The 27,543-nt window shown below is 45.9% G+C and overlaps 1 protein-coding gene across 2 annotated transcripts in view; it reads right to left on the bottom strand.

Annotated features, from left to right (window-relative positions):
• The window catches only part of TENM4 (teneurin transmembrane protein 4), a 740,746-nt gene that overhangs the window by 32,548 nt on the left and 680,655 nt on the right, over positions 1-27,543 (bottom strand). For both annotated transcript variants that reach the window (XM_082410302.1, XM_082410301.1), the window contains 3 exons: positions 21,715-21,947; positions 17,621-17,775; positions 11,209-12,086 (listed from right to left, as the gene is read on the bottom strand). In XM_082410302.1, the coding sequence (XP_082266428.1) occupies positions 11,209-12,086; positions 17,621-17,775; positions 21,715-21,947 (1,266 nt within the window). The remainder of the gene's footprint in view (positions 1-11,208; positions 12,087-17,620; positions 17,776-21,714; positions 21,948-27,543) is intronic.

The raw sequence follows: 27,543 nt of genomic DNA, 5'->3' as shown, positions 1-27,543 counted from the left end.
TTGGCCCCTGAGGGTTTTAACCATGGTGAAATGAAAGGCCTGAAAGTTCAATTCCATCCTTGCTCTTCTTGTGATGCCTTCAGCTGGGCCTGGCTTCCTGATGGGACCCTGGGGTCCCACAGCTTCTATGGTTTCAGGTGAGACTCGGTAGGTGAGACTAGGCAGGCCTTTGCTGAGCAATTTTCTGTTCAAGGTCAGATTTGAATGCTGCGTGGATTCTGCCATCTGCCAACTCTTTCTGTCCCTGTGGCTGGTACTGATCACGGCACGCTTTACACCAAATGGCAATAGTCCCTGGTGCGGTCTGCCACAGAGGAGGTGTTGGTGAAGGTCTTTGGAATGAATTGCCCCAGTCCTTGACCTGAGACCGACTCTGGGGGAAGGGCCAAGGGGCTCTGGGAGAGTTGACTCTTTGGTGCTGAGGCCTGAGGAAGGGGAATGGAAGCCCTTTCCAAGATGGCGAGAAAAGCGGGGGTCTCGACCACATATGTCAGGCGTGAGCTTGGTGGGGCAAGGCTGTGGAGCTGTATCAGTCCTTTGGGTTCTCTTAGAGGCAGTTACGGGGTTTGGAAACCTGTTTCCTGTCATGATTTCTCATTTTTCTTCCTTCGTACTGAATCAGGTTGTTATAAGGAAAGGTCAGTCTGGCTTAACGGAGGGTGGTGGTGTGACTTGACCTAGACTGGAGGGTGAAAGGTACAGAGTGCCCCTCAGAGCCGGGCGAGGGAGTGACTCTGCGAGATGCTGCAGGAAGGAGGACGCGTCTTGGGGTAAAGGTCTGGAATGTCTGTCTTGAGGCCTCTCTCACCTGGAGAAGTTCACAGCTCTGCTCCCTGTAACTCTGGGAGAGGCTGGTGTCCTTTTGAACCCTTCATGGCTGCTGGAAATTTGAACACTAAGGAATTTCACCAAAATGTTTACAGTGGCTATCTCTGGGAGGTAGAATTACAGGTGATTTTAGTTGCTTATGTATATGCATTTTATACTCCCAAGGTTTTTTTATAATTAACACGGATTATGTTCATAATCAGAAAAGTGCTGTGACAACCCAAGTAATGCCTCATAAGCATGGCCACCTTGGGGAAGAGGACTTTTAAAATTACTGGCATTTATAGAAGCATCTCATTTATAGGACATCTGCCAATATCAACCTCTAGGCCTTTTCAGTAAAATATTACTAGGGCATCCCAAATTTCTGAGCCAAAAATCAAGACCCACCCCCCCCCCCCAAAACTGGCTCTGCCCTGGTCACCTTAACTGTATCTGTGGTCTATGAGTAAGCTGAGCGCTGTCAGATCCCAGGTCATCTTTGACAGCAACTGGAACATCCATTTCAGTCCAACAGTTTCATGGGATGAGTGTGCTGGTTCTTTGAACACCTGTGACCCACGTACACACTCCTTATTAATCTAATTTCCTGACCTAACTGGATAAAAAAGATTTTATTATACCATGCAAGATACTTAAAATGGAGTTTTGGAGTCTTACAAATAAGACTTAATAGATTATTAATTAGGGCTCAGATGTCGCCTCGATACTACTTCTATCAAGGCCTTGCTCAAATGCCACCTCATAAAGCCCTCCCTGGTCTCCCCAGCTCTTCTTCTCCCAGTGGTACTCTGGCACAGCTCTATCACAGAATGTGTCCCCTGCATTATAAGAGCTGACGGACAACTTGTCTCTTACTTTGGCCTCGGAGTGCCTGAGTCAGGACAGGGTCGTGGAGTCAGACAGCCAGACTGGGGATCTGGAGTCCACCACCCTGGAGGTCTGGCCGTTAGGTCATCTCAGCTTCCCCAGCATGGGCACTGGTAGAGGGAAGATGGGCAGGGAATGTTGGCTGAACGAATAAACGAATGCACGATTGGACATGGGAGGCCTCTTTCCTGCTCTGTGGGAGAAGACAGACTGTCATTCATTCACACGCTACCCCCTGCAGGACCTGACAGAGGCTTGACACACAGTCGGTCCCTGATAAACATCTGCTGAATGCACAAATAGGGAAACAACCACCTTGACTAAACGATACTTTAGCAATCTCCGTAGGCATCTCCCCAGAGTTTTAGTCTCCAAGATAGAAAGAGGCTTTACATAAAGGCAGACAATTGTAATTATTATTGAAGGTGGCCTGTAATACATAATTAAATTGAGCCTGAAGACGGTACAATGAAAAGGCCCCATGCTTTCAAGATCTGGTTTTATTTTATATGAGATGGCCAAAAAACAGTAATTTCCATTCCTCACATTTTCCATTAGAAGGACTGAACGTCTTAATTAAATGAACATCCAACAGAACAGCCAATTTATAGAATTTTCTTGTCTCTTATTCATTCATTTCAGCGCTTCCTGGAGCTTGAGAAATGCCACAGGATCTCTCTGCCACCTGATCAATACCTGTGATTATGCCATCAGAACGCTGCTGCTTCTGCCTCCGTGGGGAGGAGCTGGAGCGGCCCATCCTCTGGACCTTGACCTCTGCTCTGCGGCCCCCTTGGTGGGGCCCTTTCTCTTCCTGCTACAGAGCTGCTAACGGAAAGGATGTTGGTGCTCCCCAACAGGGTGTTGGGGACAGGTCTCTGTCTGCACTCCCTGGATTACAAGTGGCTGCCTCAAACCCTGGCCCCATGAGGGAAAACTTCCGGACAATGGCTTAGATACGTCTGTTGCAGCTTTACTTAAATTACTGGCCAATTTTCTTCCTTTCTGTTGAAGAGGAACAGAAGGAACATGTTGGTGTGGGAAGGTCCTTGGAGCCAGGTGGTCTAGGCTTTGAATCCAGGCTCTACACTTGCTAGCAATGCAACCCTAGAGGGTGGGCACTCAGTTCTGTTTTTCTGCTAACCATCCAACTCCTACCACAAATGATGCTGTTTCAGGTAGGTTATATAACATAACCTTGTGTGCCTCTGTCTTCTCCTCTATAAAACGAGGGTAATAATACCTGTCTCAGAGAGATACTTGAAGATCAAACAAGGTAACATATTTAAATGCAAATTCCTTCCAGGGCTTGCAAGGACCCCATGAGACTGCCCTCACTAGACTGTCAACTCCCTGAAGGAAGGGACTTTGTTCAGTCACTGGTGTATCCCCAGAATTTAGGAGAGTGCCCAGCATATAGTAGATGCTCAATAATGTGAATGAGCGTTGGTTGAATGATCTGCTCTTTCCTGCCTCTTTCTGATTTCACCTTGAACCCTATTCCTTCCTACTTCCTCTGTTCCATTACATTTGCTTCTGTTCTCCAAACACACTGAGTTCAAACCAGGCTTGGGGTGTTCACACTGACTGTTCCCTTTGCTGGGAATGCTCTTCCCTCCAATCTTGGTAGGGCTAGTTCCTTTTATTACTCATGTTTTAGTTCAAAAGGTATTATTCCAGCAAGGCCTTCCCTGATCACCCTTTCTGATGGGTCCGCCCATCTTTATCACATTATCTTATTTTACTGTTTTCACTTATCATCTTGTTGATTTGTTTACTTGACTGTTGTCTCTCTTTTCCTGCTAGAATATAAGCTCCACGAGGATAGGGACCTTGTCTGCATTCTTAGTGCCTAAAGCAGGACCCAGCATATAAAAGGTACTCAATACATATTTCTTGGATGAATGAATGAATAAATGAATAAATAAATAAATAGTAGATATTATCGTTGTTTTTTCAAGAGCTGGGATAAGGATAACTAAGAACTCCATCCCTATTACCTCTCACTTTCCATATGAGGAAGGGAAAGTTCATTAATATTCATAGAGTACATTTTAGGTACTGAGCACTGTTCTCACAACCATTTTTGAAAGTGGGCATTATTATCATCATTTCACAATTGGGGAAGCTGAGGCTCGGAAAGGATAAGTAACTTGAGTAAGATCACACAGCTAACAGAGGGATACAGATTCTGTCAGGTCTGTCTGACCTTAAAGTCTGTGTTCTTTCATCAAGCTTCCCATAAAGATGGTGCCATTTCAAATCAAAACCTTTGTGTTCAACTATGTTAAAGAAAAAATTGGGTTTGGAAATCTCAAGTTGGGTCAAGAAGACCGACAGTTTTCTCTTCAAGATGCTTTGCTTTGCTACCATTACAGTTGACTTTGCAGTGATGTCGAGCCCCCATCTGGGGGTATGATGGAGAAGGCCAGGTGATTGGCTTTTTCCTATTTCCTTCCACTGACTTTTCTTCACTCATTTTCCCAAAGCATCTTTGGAGCACGAGGAAAGAACACAACATAAAAGATTCATAGAGTGGCTGCGAACTTGCCTCTCAGAAGAGGACCACTAAAGGGTATCCTCACATACACTGCAAAGCTTTCTTCTTCACACTCAATAGTTCACACCTCGAGCCATTTTACTATGCGTGGCTGGTGAGGAAAATGCCACATTGCCTCTCTGATACTAAACTTTTGCTGATCGGGGACTTTTTAGTTGAAAACAAAGATTTGATTTTTACGACTTTGATCTATGATTGTTTCAAACAACACCATCACCAACAAGAGGAAATGGAGGAAATGGCCACTGTAACCTCTGTGAATAATTAGAGTTCACAGCCCATGCACACCAATAGTTCCCTTGACCCCAGGTCACTATAAGAGACTGGCATCACTAAACCATTTGCAGCTACTCCAAAACTGCAGCAAAGCCAGGCTACTTGCTGGCTTCTGCAATAAAAATTTGTCCTTCCTGCCCATTTCCCATAGAATTAAGTCCCAACAATGAATTGCAGTCTTCAGGATTTCTAAGATCTGGCCTACCCTATCACTTCAGGTCTCAGCTCTCATTGATGTTATACTTGAGGCCATGCATCTGGTGGTAAGTGCTTAGGATTCAGGTAGATCTGAGATTGAACCCTGGCTCTGCCACTTATGTGTACAATGTCACAGAGCCAGTCAATGTCTGTGCTGTTTATTCTCCGTTCCCTCCTCAGATCCATTCTCTGCCCTTCTCTGTGCTCAGGGGGGCTGACCCCTGCAGACTGCATCCCTGGGGCCCCTTGATGGCTTGCTTCTGGTTGGGTTCAGTCAATGGCAGGAAATGGCAAGAGATTGGAGGTCAAAAGGAGGAGTTTTCCCTACTCTCCATGTCCTTTGGTGCCATATTTCTAATAGTGGGTGCATCCACCCACAATTACAGCTTCTACCAGATGCCTTCTCCTTCATGGTTACAGCTCCCACTGGGCTTTAGTAAGTAACAATATTGTATTCCTTCCCTGCCTTGCCCTTCAGTCCAAGGGTTGGTAATAGTTGTTCACTGTTTTTAGTGCCTGGATGCCTCACTGTCCTTTCTTGGTTCCCTAATCCCTGCCTATACCTCTAATAACACTTCTTCACTGGAAAGATATTTTTGCTGGATATAGAATTCTAGGTTGACAGATTTCTTTTTTTCTTTCAGCATTTCTGTTTTCTAGTTTGTATGGTTTCTGATGAGAAGTCTGCTGTGATTCTTTTCTTTGCTCCTCTGTAAAAAATGTCTTTTGGGGGGCTGCTTTCAAGATTTTCTCTTTTTCTTTTGTACTCAGCAGTTTGAATATGATATGCATAGATCTATGTGTGTATAGTGTGTGTGTGTGTGTGTGTGTGTTTATTCTGCTTGGTGTTTTCTGAGATTTTGGGTCTGTGGTTTGATGTCTATCATTACATACAGATAATTCTCGACCATTATTTCCTCAAATGGTTCTTCTGCCTTGTTCTTTCTCTCTTCTTCTGGAATTCCAATTACACGTATATTAGAGCAGTTGATGTTCCCCAGTTCTTGGTGCCCTTTTCTGTATTTTTTTCATTCTTTTTTTCTCTTTGTGTTTCAGTTTGGATAATTTCTATTGACCTATCTACTTTCCTCAGCTGTGTCAAGTTTACTGATAAGCCCATCAAAGGCAGTCTTCACTTCTGTAACTGTGTTTTTCATTTCTAGCATTTCCAATCAATTCTCTCTTTTAGTTTTCACTTCTCTGCTGAAACCATCCACCTGATCTTGCATGTTGTTCACCTTTTCCATTAGCACCTTTAACATAATTTTTGGTTATTTTAAATTCCTGAAAGATAGTTTCAACATCTGTGTCATATCTGAGTGTGGTTTTGATGATTACTTTGTCTATTGGGTGTGTATTGCTTTCTCTTGCCTCTTTGTATGTTCAGTTGAAAGTGTGACATCTTGTGTAACACAGTGGACACTGAGGTAATAGATTTGGGGTATGAGTAAGAGTTTCCTTCTGCTCAAACTTTCGTGAGAGAGTTTAAGTTAATTTAGTTAGGATTTGGTCTGGCTTTGAAGTTTGTTACTTCTATGCTTAACCTTAGTGCATCACAGGCTTTACATTCCTCCAGCAATACCTTGTGTTTAGGATGTGAAACTGGTTTGCCAGAGGGTTTTTTTTCAATGTGTCTATTCTATTCCCAGTTTTAGGTCCCCTCTTTGTGCCGGGCCTTAGAGAGGGTCTCTTTTTAGGCTCTTGTATCTCCTTCCCAGTAGTAGTCTGCTTTTCATTGTTATGTTTAGCTTTTTAGCTAGCGGTGGTGGCTGGTGAGCTTGAGAGAATTCTCTTTTGTTCTGATTAAGCCTCAATCTTGTATTTGCATGTGTCCCTGAGTCTCAGGAGTGTGGCCTCTTCAGTGCTCCTGCCCCTTTCAGACTGTCCGTCTGGGCCCATTACATATTCCTGCTCCTCTTCCAGCAGTAGTTAGAAATTTTTTTTCTTCCTTCATTCAGCTGCAATGGTTTTCCACCAGTACCTAAGTAGAATAGTGTTTGCTGCCCTCCTCTCCACAGATTAAGCCTTTTATTCCATGTGGGAGATCAGGTGAGAGGGGTCTGGGTGGAGCAGGCAGAAATTTGTGCCCCTTCCTCAGCAGCTGCTGTACCCCTCCCCCAGGTCTACCACAAGGGATATTTTCTTACATCTTTCCCTAGTCTTTTCTGTGAGTACCGAGTGGGGTTTGTGGAGAAAAGTTCCAGAGGATGTGGACTCTCCCAATTTCTGCAGTCTCCAAGGGCTTCATACTCTCTTGCCAGTACACACTGAGCCTGTATAGATTCACCAAGCTGAACTTTTCCTCCCAGGGACTGGGTGCATCTACGAGGTAAGCTAGTGCTCACATCTTGTCTGCGATGTGACACTCTGTCTCTCCTTGGATTTGGCCACTCGGTTGCCCTGTGACTTCAGAGAAGGAGTTCAAGGAAAACTCATGAATTTGCCATTTGTTTGGCTCATTTTCATTGTAAGGTTGGGAACAATGCTCTTTCTAGCTCTTACATCCTCAAGCAGAAACTGGAAGCCAAGTCTCTTCATTGGAACCATTTGAACTGAATTCAATTTCCCCCTGGGAGCACTGATAGTGCTGGAGCTGCGATGTAAATCTAGTATTTTTCTCACTACAGCATATTTGTTTCTTCCCTTCATTATCCCCCTTCTCTCCTGTATGTAAATTTCATTCATAAAATAGTTACTGAGCACCTACTAGGTGGTAAGCCCCAAGCTTGTACAGAGATACATTAGTTAGGGTCTCAGAGTAGTTAGCTCGAGCGTAAGGATGACAGGGGCTGTTACAGGGCACCATGGGGTGCCAGAGCCACTTCCCCCTATGAAACTTACTCATGCCTAACCAGCAAGACAATTTTGGAACCCGCCTCAGCTCATCAGGCCATTTTCTTAGTCACCAAATGCCATCTGCCCAGGAGCCCAAGCCTGAAATTAATGATGCCACACACTGGAGATGAAGAAGGCATTACAGACCCCTTTGAGGTTTCCTACCAGCAGACCTGTGGGCTGAGGGAAGAAAAGTAACCTTGATTCCCCAGAATTATAAACTCTTAAGTCAAGTTGTTCTAAAGTGTGTGGTGTTTATGTTAGATGTATTAATCTGTTGAGAGGATCGATAGAGCCAACTCGAAACTTGTTTCAGTAATAGCCCATGTAACAGGCAAGCCTGGGCTGATTTTTTAAAAAAGAATATTAGAGCATTTGGGTTTGGAATCCATTAAGCTGCCTCATGGAGCTAAAAGTGGGAAATTCACTGGAGCAATGTGCATTGGCAAAATCTGTCCAAATCTGTGCTGAGAATTACCATAATGATAATATCAGACCATTACTTCTTGGGAGCATCATAGTTTACAAAGTATTTTCACTTTCAGTATTTATTTAGTTTTTTGATCCCCATAATGGCCCTGAAATGGAGTAGGTCAGGTGTTATTTCTGTCTGGTTGAGACTTGGGTCTGGAAGCCAGTCTGCCCCTGAAATCACATGGCAAACATCCAGTGAAAATAGGTATCTGGTATCCTTGCTATGTTCACAACCTGATCTGAATCATTTTTCCTTGACACACTCTGCATGTCTTTTTCCTGCCCATTTTTGATATTCTCAAGGATCTAACCCCTTTCCTAGTTCATACTTTGATCCCTCAGACTTGACACTTGATTCCGTTCTTCTGGTCCGCCCTCTAATGCCTACCTACTTCAATTACAACTTTTGTCTGCTCCTTTGATTAGGTGACTCACAGCTGCTCTGAGGCCTTGGGTACCTTCCATGCCCAAACATCATCTCTGCAATTACTTGTACTGCCACTAATATTGCTTGAAATACTAATATTAATACTGCTTGAAAGAATAATAACAACAGCAACAGCTATCATTTGAGTACTTATGATGAGTCAGACACTGAGTTTTCCACGTTTCATCTCATTGAAATTTTGAACCTTAGGCTAGCCCTATGAAAAAGGTACTATTTTAATCCCTACCATATAGTTAAGTTGCAAAGAATTTAGGTGAACCCAGTTAGTGTAATTAAAAGAACATGGGGCTTCCCTGGTGGCGCAGTGGTTGAGAGTCTGCCTGCCAATGCAAGGGACACAGGTTCGAGCCCTGGTCTGGGAAGATCCCACATGCCGTGGAGCAACTAGGCCCGTGAGCCACAATTACTGAGCCTGCGCGTCTGGAGCCTGTGCTCCGCAACAAGAGAGAGGCCGCGATAGTGAGAGGCCCGGCACCGCGATGAAGAGTGGCCCCCACTTGCCGCAACTAGAGAAAGCCCTCGCACAGAAACGAAGACCCAACACAGCCATAAATAAAATAAATAAATAAATAACATTAAAAAAAAAAAAAAAAAAAAAAAACATGGACTTGTGTTCTGGCTCTGCTATGCGCTCACTGTGTGATTTTAGACTAGTTACCTAATCTCTCTGTGCCTCAGTTTGTTCATCTGTAAAAAATGGAATTGATAATTCCTACCATCTGAAGTTGCTGTGAAGATTAAATGGGAAAGAGCCTGGCACACAGTAGGATCTCAAAAAAAAAGTGAATTTCACTTTTTTCTTTTAGGGCTTTTATCTTCTACTCCTGAGTACAGCTATTAAGTGGATACTTTGGAATTCTTCATAAAACATCAAATATGGCTGTATATTTCATCAAGGAAGACAGGGAGTGAGGAACAGGATGCTTTCTGGTAGAGGTGTAGGAAATGGTTTTCAATTTCAGGGCTGCTTGCGAGTAATGGCTGCAGCGATGCGTAAGCATTCAGTTTGGGACTTGAGGGCGTGACCTTGGGAACTAATTGAGTGTACCGACTTGCTCAGACAAAGAAACCCCTGTATTGGCTAAATAACGTATAAGAGATCTCCACTGGGCAATGGGGGGAAAATTGAATTATTTAACGTATTTCCATTTCAATTAAGTTAATCAAGATAATTGCTGTTTTCCTGGATCTTTGTCTTTTCTTTGTAATTTACAAGGCCCTTGTTTGGAGAAAGGAATTTAGCCTGTGAACTCTGTATAAACTGCTGTGACTTTCTTTTGTGTGTGCAAATTATATTTAAAAATCTATTACAGCCCCTTTTGCTTTGGATTCTAGGATTGTGAGAAACTGATGCTTGATCAAGCTTGAGAAAAATTTACAGTTCAAGCATTCGGGTTCATTTGGGATTAACAAACTCAGCCAAGGGGCAGCAGGGCAGAGCTGAAAGAACGTGAGCTCTGGCATCAGACAGACTTGGGTTGTGATCCCTGTTCTACTGTGTTCTCACTACAGAACAGTGAACAAGTGAGCCTCTCTGAGCCTCAGTTTCTGTTTCTGTAAAACAGATACTGCACCCATCTTCCAGAGCTGTTGTGAGGACTGAATGCAATAATGCAGTTCCTAGCCCAGCAGTGACGGGCAGCAAGGCTAGTTCCTTCCCCATCTTCCACGTACTTATCTAAGGGTCACATATTTGCCAGTCTCAGTTGTGTGGAACATGGCTAAGACCTCAAAAAGATGCCAAAAAAAATCTAAGTAGAATAGATGTTACAGAGTCCGTTCATTAAAATACCTCATAGAGGAACACCTTGGATATATATATTTAATTTTGTCAAGGATTATAATAAGCTGAATGTCTGGTTCTCTGACTACACCAGTTAAGAAGCCCTACCCTGGAAGAAGAGAAGGGAAGTGAGCTACTGAAGTCGGCCCCACGACTGAAACCAACAATGACACGATAGCGCTACACTGAGGGAGGAGGTGGTAAAACTATGGATGAGGCACAGGAACTAATGAAAGAACAGTTTAGAATCACTTGGGGCAGGGATGAAGGGTTCTATAGCTTCATTTCTTCACTTCCTGGAAACTATCTTCAAATGGCAGCATCAAATGCATTGTTGTTTCTTATTAATGACCCTGACTCATAAAAGAAAGATTTCATTATGTCTGTATAATGTGTTTGAGAAGGGAGGCATGTAATGCACTTCATAAACTCCATCCAAAATGGTAAAAGTGAAAGAAAATTTTTTGAAACTTAAAGATGTGGGCTTTGATTATGTGGACAATTCTTCCACATGGAACTGTTCTTTCTCCCATTGCCACATTTCTGGACAGTGGTCATATGAAGATGCTAACACTTAACCAAGTATTGATACTTTTCATCTACATCACCTCCCTGTAGTATGTTGGGCAGGTATCCACTGTGTCCATTTTACAGAGGTGGAAACTGAGGCCTAGAGAGATTAAGATCATCGTGGAGCTGGATTCAAGCCCAACTCCTCTGACTCCAAAAAGCTCATGTCTTTTCCACTACACCATGTTCCTGCCTAGGAGTAATCGTCTGGGTTATTAACAGGCAGAACATATAATAGGTCATGGTTTGCATCCCAAGTGAATTAAAATAAAAAACATCCACAAATTAACACTTCATCAGTTCACCTCTAATCCTACAATGCATCCATGAAACAAAACCATCAAACAGCCTGGTCTTGATACTCACTCGTAAAATGTCGTCCATCCATTTTCATTGCTTTTGGTTGCCAGAAGGCCAGAGTTGCTGTGGTACGTCATCATGGCCAACTCGTGTCCTTGTGTGGTCACGCTCTTGAGTGCACTGTTGGTGCCCATGGTCACCCAGTACACCTGGCCATCTGGGACCACCAGCCAGAGGGGCATCCCTGTAGAGTCTCTGCGGACGTTCACCATGTTGCCGTTGTTGTCTGTGATGAGCGTGATGTCGCCATCCCCAGTGTAGGTGAAGTTGTACAGGTAATCTCCTGTGGGTAGGCTTTGGGTGTACAGATGCTTGCCACTGGTATCAAACAGGTAGAGCTCCTGGTCGATTGGGGAGGACAGCTCATACATGTTCTGGGTGTTGAGGAAAGGCTTGTTCTTCCTGATAAACCGGATTCGGATATTCCCAAGGTCAGCCACGTAGAGCTCCCCGTCAGCACACACAGCCAAGGAAGATGGGGTGTTCAGCTTTGCATCCTTGGCATAGCCATCGTCTCCAGAGAAACAATCACAGTTGGCATCATTTTTACAGTCACAGCCACTGGGGGCCCCGGCAACCAGTGAGATCTCTCCGCTAGTGGTGACCTGCCTGATGCGGTTGATCTTCTTCTCGTCGGTCTCAGCGATATACAGGACCCCGTTGTGAGAGACAGCCAAGGCAGTGGCTGACTCCAGGGTTGCGTGGATGGCCACCTTGCTCAGCAGGAAGTGGTCGATGCCGGGCACCTGGCAGTGCATGGGCCTCCCGGCGACAATGCGAACCTGGTGGTTTTCAGAGATCTGCAGGACTACGTTGTTGTCCAGGACGTAGAGGGAGTTGTCCATCGGGTTGGTGGCTAAGTCTGTAGGCCACTCCAGGCGAACCTGACAATGGAGAGATGGACACTCAGATGCCTGGCGAGGTGCCCACCACTGATCGTCCCACACCCCTTAGAGCCCATAACAGTGTCCCAAGTGCCAGCACTTGGCAGTCTTGCCTGATCCTCACAGCAGCCTGTCATCAACCATGGATATCAGCCCCTGATCAGACGGAAAGCATGCAAGAGCCCTCACTGAGACATCTGATGGTCTACGTTGGACTGACAAAAACACGAAGAAGGGGATAACACATAAACAAAAAAAGCAGGCGAGAGGAGAGACTTTGGAGTCAGACAGGCCTGGGTTCAGATCCTAGTCCCCCTACTTGTGACCTTGGGCAAGTTACTTTACCTCACTGAGCCTCAATATTCACATCTGTAAAACAGGAATGACAATAGTGCAGAGAGTCTGACCCTCCGTAAGTGCTCAAATAATGGCAGCTAATGTTGCCGAGGTGGGAGGGGAAGGCAGATGGAGTCTGGAGGCTGAAGCAGGCGCTGTTCAGAGTAAGAAAGACGCTTCATGAATTGTTGCTAAATGCATGAAGGATGATTTCTCAATTCTTTGAGTTCATGGATTAATACAAGGCTAGGTGTTGGGGATGTAAAGAGAAAGTAACACTGGCTCTTGTCTGACATAGTTCCTGACCTGTGATTCTCAAACCTGGCCACACATTCAGATTACCTATGGTGATTTAAGAAAGTATTGGTGCTCAAATTCCACCTCTGATCAATTAAACCAGATCCCTGGGTGTGGGGCTCGGGCAGAGGCATGAAAGCTTCCTGGCTGATTCTAATGTGGGGTTGGAAATCGTAACTGGATCTTTCTCCTTCAAGGGTGATCATTGGACTGGCAGTGGTGGCATCGCCTGAGAGCTGGTCAGAGAAGCAGAACGGCAGGCCTCCCCTGAAACCTACTGAATCCGAATCTGCATTTCAACAAAATCCCTGGGGGGCTCCTGTACACACTGAAGTTGGTGAAACCTTGCTCTCGATAATGGTTTCTAGCACCTCAGAGAACAGGTCCACCTGGGAGAGATTAACAACGTCGGCTACGGGAGTGAGGGGTTCAGAGGTCCTGGGCCCCATGTCTGAGCCTCCTCTGAGCCGGGTCAGGAAGCTGGCAGGGATCACAGGTGGGCGAGCATCTGAGGCGAGGATGCTTTGTTTCTTGCCTCGGTGGCCGTGGAGGCTGGGACGTTGGGTGCTTCACCCTGGGAGGTGCTGGCACTAAGGGAAGCCCTTTGCCAACTGTGTTCCCCACGAGATCCAGCCGTAGTGCACATGGGCTGCCAGCTGCTCCCTCCAGCTGATGTTTCTACCCCAGCCCTGGGGACTCGTCGCCTTAGGTGCCTGAGCCCCCTTCTAGTCCTTGACGCTCAGTCCAATCTGGGGCTTATTGAAGCAAGTATACACCTTTGGATAAGCAACTTCTCTTCCAGAAATCCACTCTTGTACACCCCTGTCTACAGAGGTGCTCATCACAGCCATTTTTAATAACGGTAAAAAACTGCAGCCAACCCAGATGCCCAATGACAGAGAATTGGCCAAATAAATTATAGTACATTTAGTTCAGCCATAAGATAGAATACTCTGTGTAGCAGTTCAAAGTGATGTTATAGATGAATATTTAATGACATGGGAAGATGTTTGCTATGTATTAAGTGGAAAGAACGGTCTGCAGACCTGTAAGCACAGTGTGATCCCAATTGGGGAAAAAAATACAATAAATTAGATAGATTATGGGTAGAAGGGAGATTAAAAGCTTGAGGGCTATACACCAAAATGTTAACCGTTATCTGGATGAGAGGTGATTTTAACTTTCTTCTATGTCATTTTAAATGTTTTGTATTTTCTGCAATGTGCATGTGGTAGTTTACTAATGTAAAAAGAAGCCCCAGGAGATAATATGCATTTGAGATGTGGCCACCTTCATCTACCTGCCCCTTCAGCTCAGCGCCATTCTCAGGATGGCGTAGGCCCCGGCCCACGGCTGTTGCTCCAAGAGTCTGCTTGCTCCCTCACCCCAGCCTGGGTCCCTCTGTTCCCCAGTGGCAGGGGCCCCCCCGAGGCACCAGCTGCCCATCCCGAAGCCCAGAGCCCCGCCCCGCAGGCGGGCTGCCTCCCTCGCCCTTCCCAGCGGTCTCTGGAGCACAGCATCTCCAATGCCTTCAGCTGCATCAGGAACGCAGTTCACCTGAAAGTGACAGGGGAATTTTCAGTTTCCTAAAGCCCATTTCTTGTCAACACTGGCTGCTAAATCTTTTATGCCCTCTGGTCCTGTGGCACCTTGGGGACATACTTGCTGAGACCTCTCTGCCTGTCATTATGGTCAAAAGACGATGGCACCCTGATGGGTGGGTGGGGAGCAGGGGGAGGAGGTGCCAGGGGAGGGAGAGGGAAAGGAAGGAGGGGAGGAGGGAAGAGCAAGCCTTTCCTGCACACCCATGTGCACACAGGCACCTGGGAAAGAAGGAGCAGTGCCCTTGGAGTCACAGTGCCTGCATGATGACTCTGGACCAAGTACCTATGATTCTTTGATTTTACCTCCCTGTTAGCGATGATCCTGTGGGGGCTTCATTTCCCGTCACCAGAATGGAGGGACGGGAGTTTGCAATTTCTGAGGTCCCTCCAGCTCCCACTTTCTATCGTCCTGAGATGGAATGGAGCGCCCTCGCCCCATCCTCCAGATCATTCTGTGCCTTTATTAAAGCCCTCTGAGCTGACTGCCTTGTTGCAGAGTTATTTGCAAAAATGGATTGTCAGATGGATGAACGAATGACTGACTGGTGAATGGCATAGAGAGAGCGAGGGGTTTGGGGTCAGGACAGCGCACTTCCTAGCTCAGTCTGCCAATGTCCACAGGTGTGATTTTCCTCAAGTTACATAAACACTTTGAACTTCTTTCCCCATTTGTAGAAGGTGGTAATAAATATTACATAAGAGTAGTTGTGAGGATCAAACGAGACAACTCACAAGGAAATTCTTGGTAAATTATAAAGAGAATGAATATCTACAGCCTATTATTAGCTGCCAGACACTGTGCTAGGCTCTTATGAAATATTTATTACCACCTTCTACATATGGGGAAAGAAGTTCAAAGTGTTTTGCATGATATCATAAAAAAATTTCATTTCCATATCCCTGAGGGAACCTAGCACAGGGCTCTGCATTTATAACCACATTTTCTTTCGCCAAGCTTCAGTTTCCTCATCTATAAAGTGGGGTACGTAATACCTACCTTGACAGATTATGGTGACAGCTAAACAAGAAAAGTGAAGTTGTAACCTTTCTGTATTCCCATTTCTAACAGTGCCTGGCACATACTAAATTCTCAGGAAGTCATTTTGGACTCTAAGGACAGAGTTACACTCTGTGTCTGTGGTGGCCACAGGCTGCAGAGTTGAGCACTAATCCCCCGTTTTGAACAGGTTGCAGCATCTTCTGTTCCTTCTCTACTCTCTGCCTCCCTCTAGTTTCTCCTCCGGCCTGGTCTTTGTCTCCTCCCAGAGAGTTCCTTGGTTTTCCCCTTTGCACTCTTGCATGAGCTGTGCTCTTACCTCTCTGCCTTACCTCCCTGCTCCATGGGGCACAGTAAAGTAGCTGCGTGTTTGTGACAGAGGAAGCTCTGAGAATGAAAGCCAGGCCCCCTTCCCGTACATGTATATAAGAGTTTATGCCTGTGTTGGAGAGTCTGGTAAAAAGAATCCCACGCTTAGATTCAGAGGAGGGGGTTGAGGACCAGGGCCATAGAGATTTCAGTCCAGGATTTCTGAATTTAAGGGTGGGTTTTTTCCCCCCTCCACTCTATGCCCGTTGTCTTCCAAGCCTCTGATCGGGCTGCTTGGCAGTAGCTCTGGCTAAAGTTAAACAATTTTCCAATGTGTAGACTGAAAATTTTCAGCATCCTCTGCTGGCTGGTGGAGGGCCCATTCTGAGAACTGAAAATACTTGGACGCACATCCTCAGGCCGTGGCAGCTTCCTGATGGGTAAATCATGCTTGCTTACAGACTGGAGAGGGAAACTCTCAAGCCAGCAAGGGGAAGCCTGCCGTACTGGAAAGACAGGTGGCAGAGAAGAGATTCCACGCTGGAGCATAACGATTCTATCAGCTGGTGCAGAGGGTGCTGGTGCACACAAGCAGCTGACAGGGAAGGGACACGGCTGCTGGGCCACCGGCAGCAGCCCTGAGTTCTGGGGAAGGGGCTCTGCGACACACATCGGTAGTGGGGGCAGGCATGACCAGAGAGGCCTCCCAGCCACCGCCCGCTGAGCAGGAGCAGGTCTGTGGTCAGCGGCAAAGGGCCTGTGTGCAGGCTCCCCTATAGAAGTGAGGGGGTTTAAAAAGCTAAGTGTGCCCACTGCTGACACCAACTCAAAATCTAATGTGATTCGAGCCTCCTTATTTCCTTGGTTTTGCTAATGTTGGCAAGGTGGACGTTCACTGATTCGGCACCAGCCAGGTCCTGCTAAAGGATCTAGCAATAAAGGACACATCCCTTGTCAAGTCACTGCAGGACAAACCAGGGACATGCTGAACACCCAGAACCTTGTGTCTTTCTTGGGTCTACACTGGGATCCTAGCACCCACCTGCTAAGGTCCAAACGCTGGTATGGTAAGGTAAGTCCTTCCCTAACTGGCCCCAAAGCATGTCTCCAGTTTCAACTCCTGGTACTTCCTTCCAAGAACACTATGCTCAGTGCCCAATTTTCCAATGTTCCTTGAACGTTCCAGGCCCATTAACATCTTTGTACCTTTGCACATGCTGTTTCCTTGTGTGAAATGTCTCCTTGCTTCCAACAAACTCCTATTCAGCCTTCAAAACCTGGCATAAATGTCACCTCCTTTGTGAAAGTAGGACTAGAATTTCTGTTTATCGGTCACCTCCAGAGTGCCAAGCAGTGCTAGGAGCCCCGCGTACACCGTTTTGCATATTCTTAAGGCAATCCTGCCAGGCCAATGCCAATTACTTCCATTTTACAGATATGAAAAGTGAGGCTCAAAGGACCTCAGCAACGTGTCTAAAGTTACACAGCTAGTGAATGGCAAAGTTGGGATTCAATCAGTCAATCAACCAACTAATCAACCAACAAATATTGGCTGTGCTCCTGTGCATACCAGGTACCCTGGTTACAGTAGATGAAAAGATGGACAGAATTCCTGCCCTCATGTAGCTTACAGTCTAGAAAGAGAACAGACAATGTTCAAGTATCTGTAAGTGCTTCCAAAGAGGGAATTCAGAAGGTTATGGGTTTAAATTCACACTGTGTGAGGCTCTGCTGCCTTCGAGGCTTCCTGGGGCAAATTTCTTCACTGTCCCCCAAGCCTCCTTCTGTCACCCACTTGTCACCTCTGATGGTGAACTTCCAGAGCACCGTGCCGTGCCCTAACCATCTGTGTGTCCTTAGTGCTCTTCACCAAGAGTGTGCTTACAGCCTTGTGCAATATAAAGGTGAACGGCCAGCGGGCTGGCTGGGGGCCGGCGAGAGGATGAGTGTGCAGACCCAGGGCTCTAGCAGACGAAGCGTTCTCCTTTTACCTGAGAAATATCCATGACAGAATCACAGCTCAGGGGCCGGGCTGAGGTAAGATCGTTGGAGCCCAGCAGAGTGGAGATGACCCCATTCTGATCAATGCGTCTGATCATGGTGCCGTCCACGAAGTAGATCAGCCCGGACTTGTCCACCGTGATGCCTGGGGTAGAGAAGCCAAAACAGGGAATTCAGCCTTCGAGGTGGTAACAACCCACATACTCATGGAAACTTGCGGGTGGACAGAGCACCTCCCCTTTATGATTTGATTAGCTTCTTCCCACAACATTCATGCCCTTTCTAAAGACGAGAAGACAGCTGCCCAGAGGCTTGTACAAAGCAGAGATTAGAACCCAGGTCTTTGGATTCTCCAGCCCTCTGGTCCTTCCACCTTGCTGCCTCTGGAGATTTTTACTTATCATCTTAGCCATGTACTACAACTTGGACTCATAACTGCTGGGAGTTTGTTAAGTGCTACAGGTAGTGGCAAGGAGGAACTTTTTCAATGTCAAAACTGTGGATTATTTAAATTAACCTACTTCTGAAGACCTGTAATTATAATAATCAAATCCCTTTTTGGCAACAATTTTTCTTTTCTTCCAAGATAATCATCTTTCACATTTTTCTAGTCTATTACTATTTTATTTTTATTTTTTATTTTTTTTTTGCCTGTGCCACGCGGCTTGCAGGATCTCAGTTGCCTGACCAGGGATGGAACCCGGGCCCACTGCAGTGGAAGTGTGGAGTCCTTTCCACTGGACCTCCAGGGAGTTTCCTATTACTATTTTACTTTCATTGGTTATTTCAGAATTATAGAGCCTAAAAAAAGAATCCTTTGGATTTATGTAGGGAAAATTGGTGAATTTAATTTCTAAAAAAAGGCACACTGAAAGGAGAAGTCACAATTACTATTCAACATCACTTCCTCCATTTGCTAGACCGTCCCACCTGTTGACTCTCCCCGGCCAGCTGCGTGACCTCAGGCAAGTCGCTGGATGTCCCTGCATTTGTTTTCCCAGCTGTGAAATGAAGGGGTTGTTCTAGATCTATATTGCTCACTTTTGGATGCGTGTGACAATCACCTGGGAGCTTGCTAAAATGCACCCCCCAGGTACCTGGTTCAGAAAATCTCAAGCGGAGCCTGAGCATCTATCTGTATTTTTGACAAGCACCTTGGGTAATAATGATACAAATCAAAGTTTGAGGACCACTCTAGTAAATCAGTACTTCTTAACCGGTGATATGTATCAGAATCACCTGAAGATTTTTCTTTTTTTGATATATACCTGCTTGGTCTCACTCCTGGAAATACTAGTTCATAGGGTGGCTGGGACTGGGACCAAGTTGTGTTTTAAAAACAGTCATGGGTGATATTGATACCCCAAGTCGAGAATCACGAGAGGTAGACATGCCCCCTCAAAATGTGAACTGCTCAGGGGTCCTGGGGCTGAGAGGCAGACAGGATGTGCCCCTGAGGAGAGCACGGTCTAGATGGGGAGGCCTGGGAATGAGAATGGACCCAGGGAGTGACAGAAGCCGGGAAGGTTCACGGGAAAATAAAGGCGATTCTGGTCAGTTTCATTCTGTTTAGTTTTCTCTGGGGCAGGAACTGAGAGAAGGATCAGAAAAAGCTTCACAGAGGTGGAGACACTTGAAGTATAAAGCTTTCCAGTTGTATAACCTCAGGGGAATCACTTTACTTCCAAGTCTCAGTTTCTTCATGGATAAAATGTGGACAATAATGTCTGACCTGTAATAGTTAGCCCTCAATAATTGTTAAGGACTTATAATTATGAGAACATGAAACCCACTTTGTGCTTGCTCTCAGGGCCCACGTGTCTATGACCGGTCAGGAGGGCGGAGTTAAGACACCCAAGGGCCTCTGAGTGTGAACACCCACGGGAGCTCTGGTTCTTCCTGCCCCCTCCCCAGGCTGTTCAGGGCTGGAGAGTGATTTCTCACGGAGGACCCGGCAGCCTCAAAGCGGGGGAAGGCTTTATTCTGTCCCTGCCTAGAATGTAAATTAATTATATTCTTTAAGCACCGTGACAGGAGCTTTCTTGTCTGCCTGGCTATGCTCAGTCTTTCTCTTCCATCTGCTAGGACTGATGAGTGCTCCAGGAACAATTGGGTTTCTTGTTTACAAAGTTGGCTGCACAGGCTAATAGAAGCGATCTGTCCCCTGATTAATTACTTCATTTTTTCTCCTTTTGTTGTGCTATATAGATGGACATCTTTTCTCCTCCCTGCTGCACAGTGTCTGCACATCGTGGCACCCTTGTCATTTCTATCTGGGTTAATTACAGGCTTTGGGGCGACTTCATTGTCACTGCATCTGTGCATGTGTGCGTGTGTATGTGTTTGTGAGGGGAGGGTGGAGAACACACATGTGTAGAGCAACTGAGAAAAGATTTTGAGAAAATAAAAATTCTCAGAAAAAACTGTTTTAATTCTAAGAGAACAGAAGGTTGCGACCAAAAGGGCTCTCGGGGACCATTTGCCCAATCCTCACATTTACTAACGGGAAACCTGAGGCCCAGAGAAGGAGGACACAAGAGCCGGGAGTGGCAGAGCAGAATTGTCACGCAGGGTCCCTAAATGCAAGCCCAGTGTTCTTTCCACTCCAGGCTACTCTTTCAGTATTAGGAAATCACGATTAGGAAGGAGATTAACCACAGATGTCACAATATTTACCCCATGGAGTTACCAGCTGACCACTTCACGTATGTGGTAGAGACATACGCTATTAAATAATGATACATGGTATGCTGCACATACAATATAACAATTATAATACGAACTACCATTTATGGGATGTTTATCACGTGCCTGGTACTACTGTCCTAAGCAAGCATTTACATTCCTGGTAATAGTTAATCTGTACTACAACTGTATAGTATATTTCTATTTCATAGAGGAGGTAAATGGGGCTCAGAGAGGTTAAGCAACTCACCCAAAGTCACACAGCTATTAGGTGGCAATGTCTGAATTTAGATATAGGACTCCTGAGTACGAAGTGCACTGTGGCTTTTTGGAGGAGTAAGTCAGCTTTCATTTGAAAACCTACAGCTTTCATTCAAAACCACGCCCTGAAATCTGGCACTATTTAAAAAAAACTATCACTCATGACATTTTTATAGGACATCGTACGAAATATATTAATTTTGACCCTCAGAACAATCCTAGGAGGTGGACACAGAAGATACTATTACTCCTATTTTATTGTTAAGGGCCATGTGGCTTAGACACTATAGGTCATTGGCTTTAGGACCTGCAACATGGTAAACATACACTGATGGGTGTCTGTTGACAATGATGGCATCTCCTCCAAAAAGCTTTCCCAGTCTCTTGGACACAGGGACCTCCCTTGGCTCTGGACTCCCATGCACAGTTCTTTCTCCTTGCATCTCAGGGAGCACTTCTCCCCCTCTCCCATCTGAGAGATTCACATTCAAGTCTTATTTTTCTGCTACAGTAAACTTATTTATGCAAGTACATTGCACTGCATGCTCAGTAAATACTTGCTGAATGAGTGAATGGAAAGTGATTGTGGGTATGAAGAGGTCCAACTTTTTGAAGCACTCAGAATTGAAGCTTAGAGTTAACCCATCCTATAGCACATGAACATGTGCAAAGATGATACACTTCCATGTTTTTATCAAACAATAACATGAAAGGTAGCATAAATATCCAGCAGGAGGGTATTGATAAATAAATAATGGGACATCCATTTGCTGGGATAATATATAGCTATTAAAAGCAAGTACACCAAAGACTCTTTAATGACATGGAGAAACATTTGCGATATATCACTTAGGAAAAAAAGTAGGTTGCTAAAACAGGTTGTTTAATGTGATTTCATTTTGTTTGTTTCTGGTGAGCATTACATGCACAAGAACACTTAAGAAAAAAGACTAGGGGGAAAGACAGGAAATGTTAACTGGGAATATTTCTGGCAGGTGGAATTATGACAATTTAAACTTTCCTCCATAGAGTTCTTAGCGTTTTCCAACATTTTTTGTAATGATAAACAGATATGTCTTTTGGAAATGGAAAATACCCCAATAAATGTTACTGAGAGTGTTTAAAAGCAAGGCCTTACCCCTGGGATTGGTCAGTGTGGCTTCCGTGGCTTTTCCACCATCCCCACAGCGAGTGTCATCAAAGGGGAGGCACTGGTCACCTGTCCCCGCCACCACCTCGGAGTTCTTGACGAGGTCCTTCACCACCACGGTGGACTTGATCTTGAAGACCCGCCGGCTGTTGGTGTCCGAAAGGAAGACAGCCCCGCTCGTGGGGTCTGCGGTCAGGTAGTATTTGTGCGCCGGAGTGTGACTGCAAAACAACGACACGGCAGTCGGTGAGCACTTTCTTCTTTCCTAACAGGCAGCCGGAGATGCACAACTTGAGTCCAAGTAAAAAAGTCTTACGGGGACAATGTCTCTATTTGGGGTGATGGTTGCCCAATTCTTCTGACCTCTCTGGTTGGCCTAACTATCCCTCCCACCCAGCTATGAATGCAAACGCCTCTTGCCAAAGACCGTGATGCCCAGTGCCATGCCCATATCAGGTGCTCAATACGTGTTTTCTTAAGAAGATTATCCGTGAGGCTTACCAGAGGTGGCCTGTAAATCCAGACCAGAAACACGAAAGACTCTGACTTTAAAAAACACTTCAGAACAAAATGACACACAAACGCTTCCCCCACAGCAGCCCCACCCCCATCTCGGGACTGACGGCTAAGGCCTCGGCCAGACTGGACACCATCCAGTGTCAAAACCATCTTCTGTTGACGCTCATGTTATACTTATCAGGAGCCCAGCAGGCTCCCTCCTGCAGACAGACATAAATGAACTGCAGGATTAGTTTGTACTTTGCAACAACAGCCAAGGAAGAAGAAACGGAAGAGAGGAGCAGTGCTGGGGATAGCTCTGTTTCTGGAAAACAGCCACAAAGACGAGGCTGTGCTAACAGAAGAAAGCGAAGCTAGGCCACGACTGTACAGAGGGCTTATGGAGACAAGGCACCGCCTCCAGGCACTGGGCAGGAAAACTGTGTGGGCTCTGGGGTCAGCTCAGTCTGGGTCCCACGTCTAGCTTTGTTATTTCCTGGTTCTGAAACCTGGGCAAGTTACCTGGCCTCTGAGCCTCAAGTTTTCTCCATCTGCAAAATGGGGATGTGAACAGCTCCCTTGCTGGTGTATTGGGAACATTATATAAAACCATATATGAAAAATACTCGGCAGAGTGCATGGCACATAGTACTTAATAATCGTAATTGTTATTTTAATTATTAGTCATTATGTCTGTTTTTGCATTTGGAGAGGACTACAGAGTAGGTATCTCTTACTAAGGCTGAATTTTCCTATCACCAAGTATGATTTACAGTTTCTTCCAAGTCTAGGCTGTACTGGAGTCAGACTCATAACTCCTGGGAAGCTAACGATCGGTTCCTGCACGTGGCCTGATCATTGCCAGGGCTTCAGACTGCATCTAAATATTGGTAGTCTCTGGGGTTCCAAGTCTCTGGAAAATCTTCTGATTCAAAGCAATAAGGAATCTCCTTCTGTTCAGCCTGGATGGCCTGGCGCTGGCCACTTTCACAGGACAGTGGGACACACACCGTGCTAGGGGATTCAGGGCACAGACTGAGCAGTGTCTAGAGCACCAGCAAAGTAGGGCCACTCTTGTACCCCTGCAAGGTACAAGTAAGAGGATCAGAAGAGACTAGGAAGAAGCTATTTTGCATCTCATCAGGCATGCCAGTTTTGGGTCCTTTTGAAAAACAACATTTTATTTTACAGATTAGTGTGTTTTGAATTACATATGGAGACTGAGGCACTTTAATCTTCAGGGTCAGGTTCTCTGAAGGTCTCAGTCTGATTGCTCCTCATCACAACCACCCCTTGCTTTGGGCGGTGTCTTGGGGACTGGCCAGGCCTCCAGACTCAAGGCTTTCCTTCCTGCTTTCTCTCCCTGAATACGACTAAGATGACATGATCTTCTCCAGCTGTCCTGCCTCTCTAGTCCTGACCCTACTGTCTCATGACCTCCTCAACAAAGGGCAGGTCTCTGCCTGCAGCCCGGGTCCTCCCCTAGCCATTCCTCCCTGATCTAACTCCAAACTGAACACGTCACCTCAACGCTTTCCCTTCCAGGACCTTCTAGGACCCTCCATGTCTTACAGGCTAATTCAGACTCCCCAGCCTGGCAGCACACGAGGCCCCTCATGCTGGGCTGCTGCTCTACCCTCCCAGGCTCTTTCCTGCCACTTCCTCACAGACACTCTGTCCTCAGACATTCTGACAACTTGTCCCTCAAATGCGCCATCACGCCTCTTTGCCCCTGTTCTTCCTGCTCTGGGGAATACCCCGTGCCCTCCCTTTCTTAGCCTGCTGAACTGCTACTCATTCTTCAGGTGTCAGCTCAAATGGTACCTTTGCTGGGAAACCTTCCCTGAGATTCATATCTGTTCATATCTGGGTTACAGGACACTTAACATAATGCTGTGGCTATTTATTTATGTGTCTGTCTCCCAAATCCTGTCAATACTTGGTGGGAAGAGACGGGGTTTTATTCTTTTCTGTATTTCCAATGTTCAGCTTGGTGCCTTCTAGCCCACAGCAGCCATTAAGTGGACGGACTCTCCATTTTTAGTTTATTTAAACAGTATTTTCAATCAAATTACTTAGCTTTTTTTTTTTTTACTTCTCCTTTGGGGGTGGTGGTAACAGGAGAGAGGTCCTGTTTATCTTGAAATGTCCCCTGTGATTAGCCCTATAATGCAACACAGATTTAATCTTCCCAGATGACACTGATTCTGGCTAAATAAAATGCAGTGACCTTAGATCCTACTCTGCAATGCTGGGGCAGCCTTGATCTTTCTGCTTCCTGACGACAGCTGGAGGAGGGGGTGATTACTTCATCTCTTCGCGTTATCACTCATGATAAATGGTTGCTATCCACCTTGGCAGAAAATAGGTCCTTGAGGGAGTATGGTGGGGGGCCCTGTCCACTTAGATTAGCCCCCCGAGGTTTCAGCTCATGTCCTTCTGCACTGCCCTGGAGAAGTGCCACTTAGGTGACGTTTCTCAGGTCCGTGAATTCCAGAAGAGGGTGGCATTGTCAGGATTGTCCCGTGGCCCCCTCTTTTGTGCTCAAGGACAAATTTGCAGTTGGGGGGTCAGTTAAGTGCAGGAGAGAAAGCACTAGCTTTGAACTGAGAGGATGTGGGTTCTCCCTTGGGCGAGTCACCTAAATCGTCCAAGCGGTGGGTCCCTCAGGGTCGAATGATGGCATCTCTGCTCTGCTTTGCTCACAGGATTGTCATTAGGATCAAATGAAATTATCCAGCTCAACAGCCCTTTCCAGTTGGCAGAGAGCTCTTGGATAATCTTCAGCTCACTTCTTCCTCAGGCCACCTGCACCGGGAGCCTGGACCTCTCCCAGGAGCAGCACGACCAGAGCTGCCCGCTGCTGGTACGGAAGCATCTGCTGCTACCTCCAGGTGCCGATTTGTCCCAGACACTGTGCTAGCATTTTATACGCACGACCTCATTTTCGTTACAACTACCACAGAAGGTAGGTGCTTTTTATTTATTTATTTAAAAAAAACTTTCAGAAATGAGATGAGAGAGGCGAAGTGACTTGAGCAGGGCCAGAACCTGCTAAGTGGCATGGTGGATTTCCATCTCGGATCTGCTGGACATTGAAGTCTGTGTTCGTTCTACTTCCCCACACTGCTTCTCAGGGCCTAGAAAGCTCCCCTGCCTTTCTCTCTGGAGCACCTGCTCATCTCTTGGGATTTAGCTCCTGCATCACCTCATCTGGAATACCTACCATTCCTGGATTCCTGGCACCCTGCTTTGCCCTCTTTCTTTTGTTGTGGTCCCACGAGACCCTCAGCAGACTATACTTTTAGTACTTCTAGCACCTTAAGACCCTTTTCTGCTTAGTTGTCTGTCTCCTCAAGGACATCTTGGACTCCTCAAGGGCAGGGCCTGGCTTCAAGGCCCTGGTGCTTAGCACTGGGCTGGTGCAGAGTTAGTGTTCCAGAAAGGCCTGCTGAATTTATGAATCAGTGAGTGAATGATGATCCGCCTCTCTGGGATTATAGACAGGAAACATCCACCGCTAAGGGTCTTAGGGTGATGGTTCTCAATATGGCTACACATCAGGTTCACCTGGAAAGCTTTTTTAAAAAAGCCTCACCCATCACATCCGAAGGGCCTGGGCATCTGTCCCTTTAACATCACTCCAGTGATTCTGAGGCACAGCTAGATTTGGAAGCCATGGCTTTAGGAGCAGTGCTTTTCAAACTTTAATGTACCCACGAATCATGCTAAAAGGAAGATTTCAGTTCAGCAGTTCTGGGTGTGGCCTGAGAGCCTGCATTTCTAACAAGTTCTCAGAGGATGCCGATGTTGCTTATCTGTACTTGGAGGAGCAGGGCCTTACTTAGAATACTCTGCAAGCCATAAATGCATGAGACGGGAGACGGCCTACCCCCTGAGACCCCACGCCTGGTTCTGTGAACAGGGGACCGCGTCTGATCCGATTCTGATCCCCAGTATCCTGAGGAGGGCTGGGCATAGAGTACGGTCCTTCTTTTCTACTTCCTTAAACATAAGCCTGGTATCTCTGGAAGCTACGTAAAATCTTAGAGGCTATAAGGTAGCAATCCTGAAGTTAATGAGCTGCAGTGAAGCCTCACTCTGCCCTCTTTCTGGACAATGCAGGGAATTTCCTAGTAGGAGCTGTGAGCCCAGAAGTCTCTTGGGACGAAAGGCAATCTATTCCCTGCTTGTGAGTGAGCATTCTCCCTCTGTCTCAGAGTAAGATCTGCTTGTGCAAAGGAGTGTCCTTTACCCATGTCATGTAGCAGCCCTGGCAGAACTTGATTCACTGGTTCTCAGAACAAGTGGGAAGAGCTTGAGCATTGGAACCACACAGACATGGTTTTCAAATACCAGCTCCACCACCCACTTGGTAGGTGACCTTGGGCAAATTACTTCATTACTCTGAGCCTCAGTTTTTTTCATCTTAGAAATGGGAATAATCACATCTATTTCAAAGGGCTACTTTGAGGACAAAATTCTATAAAGAATGTAAATCTTTGAGCATAGTGCCTGTTCTATTAAAAAATAAAAATGCCCAATTAATGGCAGCTGGTCACCTTACGAAACCTCCAGAACATTTATGTTACTGCACAATTGGAAAGACAAGTATGTCATACTTAATACTGTCTGTCTAACCTATTTTCCGAGGCAATTAAGGTCTCTCTCAGGGTTAATATAATCTGTGTGGCTGGGTTTGATGGAGAACTGAGTTCAAATGTACTTCTGAACAACAGGCTTCAGACATTCCTCCGTGACCCTAGGGGAGAGATCTGGGAAGAGGTGAGAATCCTTGTTCCCTGAAGGGACGCAGGGAGGAAGATACCCAAAGGACCAGGGTGGGGGTCTCTGTGCTGAGCATGTCCAGTATGGTGAGCTGAATTAGAGGCTGTAAAGGTCAAAGAAAGAGACACACACCCACAGGCTAAGGGCACCAGCCTGGAGCCAAATGCTATCCCTGGGAGCAGCTGGAACAGTAAATGCTAATGGACGAAGAGGACACAATTTTAGAATTTCTTTAATCTACTTCTGGCATTTACTGATGGGAACACTAAGGCTCTGAGAGAGGAAGGGATTTACCAATATCCAGGTACCAGTTAAAATCAGAGCCGGAGCCCTGGTCTTTTCCCTCCTGATTGTCTTTAGAAAACTGGAAGGCAGAAAAAAAATTGTTTTTCCCTTCCGCTTTGGTTCACTTTCGAAATAGGTTTTAGCACGTGAGAAAACAATGAACTGAGAGAGGGCAGGAATCCAGCCCTGAAATCACACCATGGATACATCAAAAGGTTGCTAAGAGTCAGAGACAAAAGGTACCAA

The sequence above is a fragment of the Balaenoptera physalus genome, assembly GCF_965194825.1.
Source record: "Balaenoptera physalus genome assembly, chromosome: 10".
Classification (NCBI taxonomy): Eukaryota; Metazoa; Chordata; class Mammalia; order Artiodactyla; family Balaenopteridae; genus Balaenoptera; species Balaenoptera physalus.
Note: the sequence above shows the minus strand (reverse complement) of the source record. Positions and strands in the feature narration are given on the sequence as shown.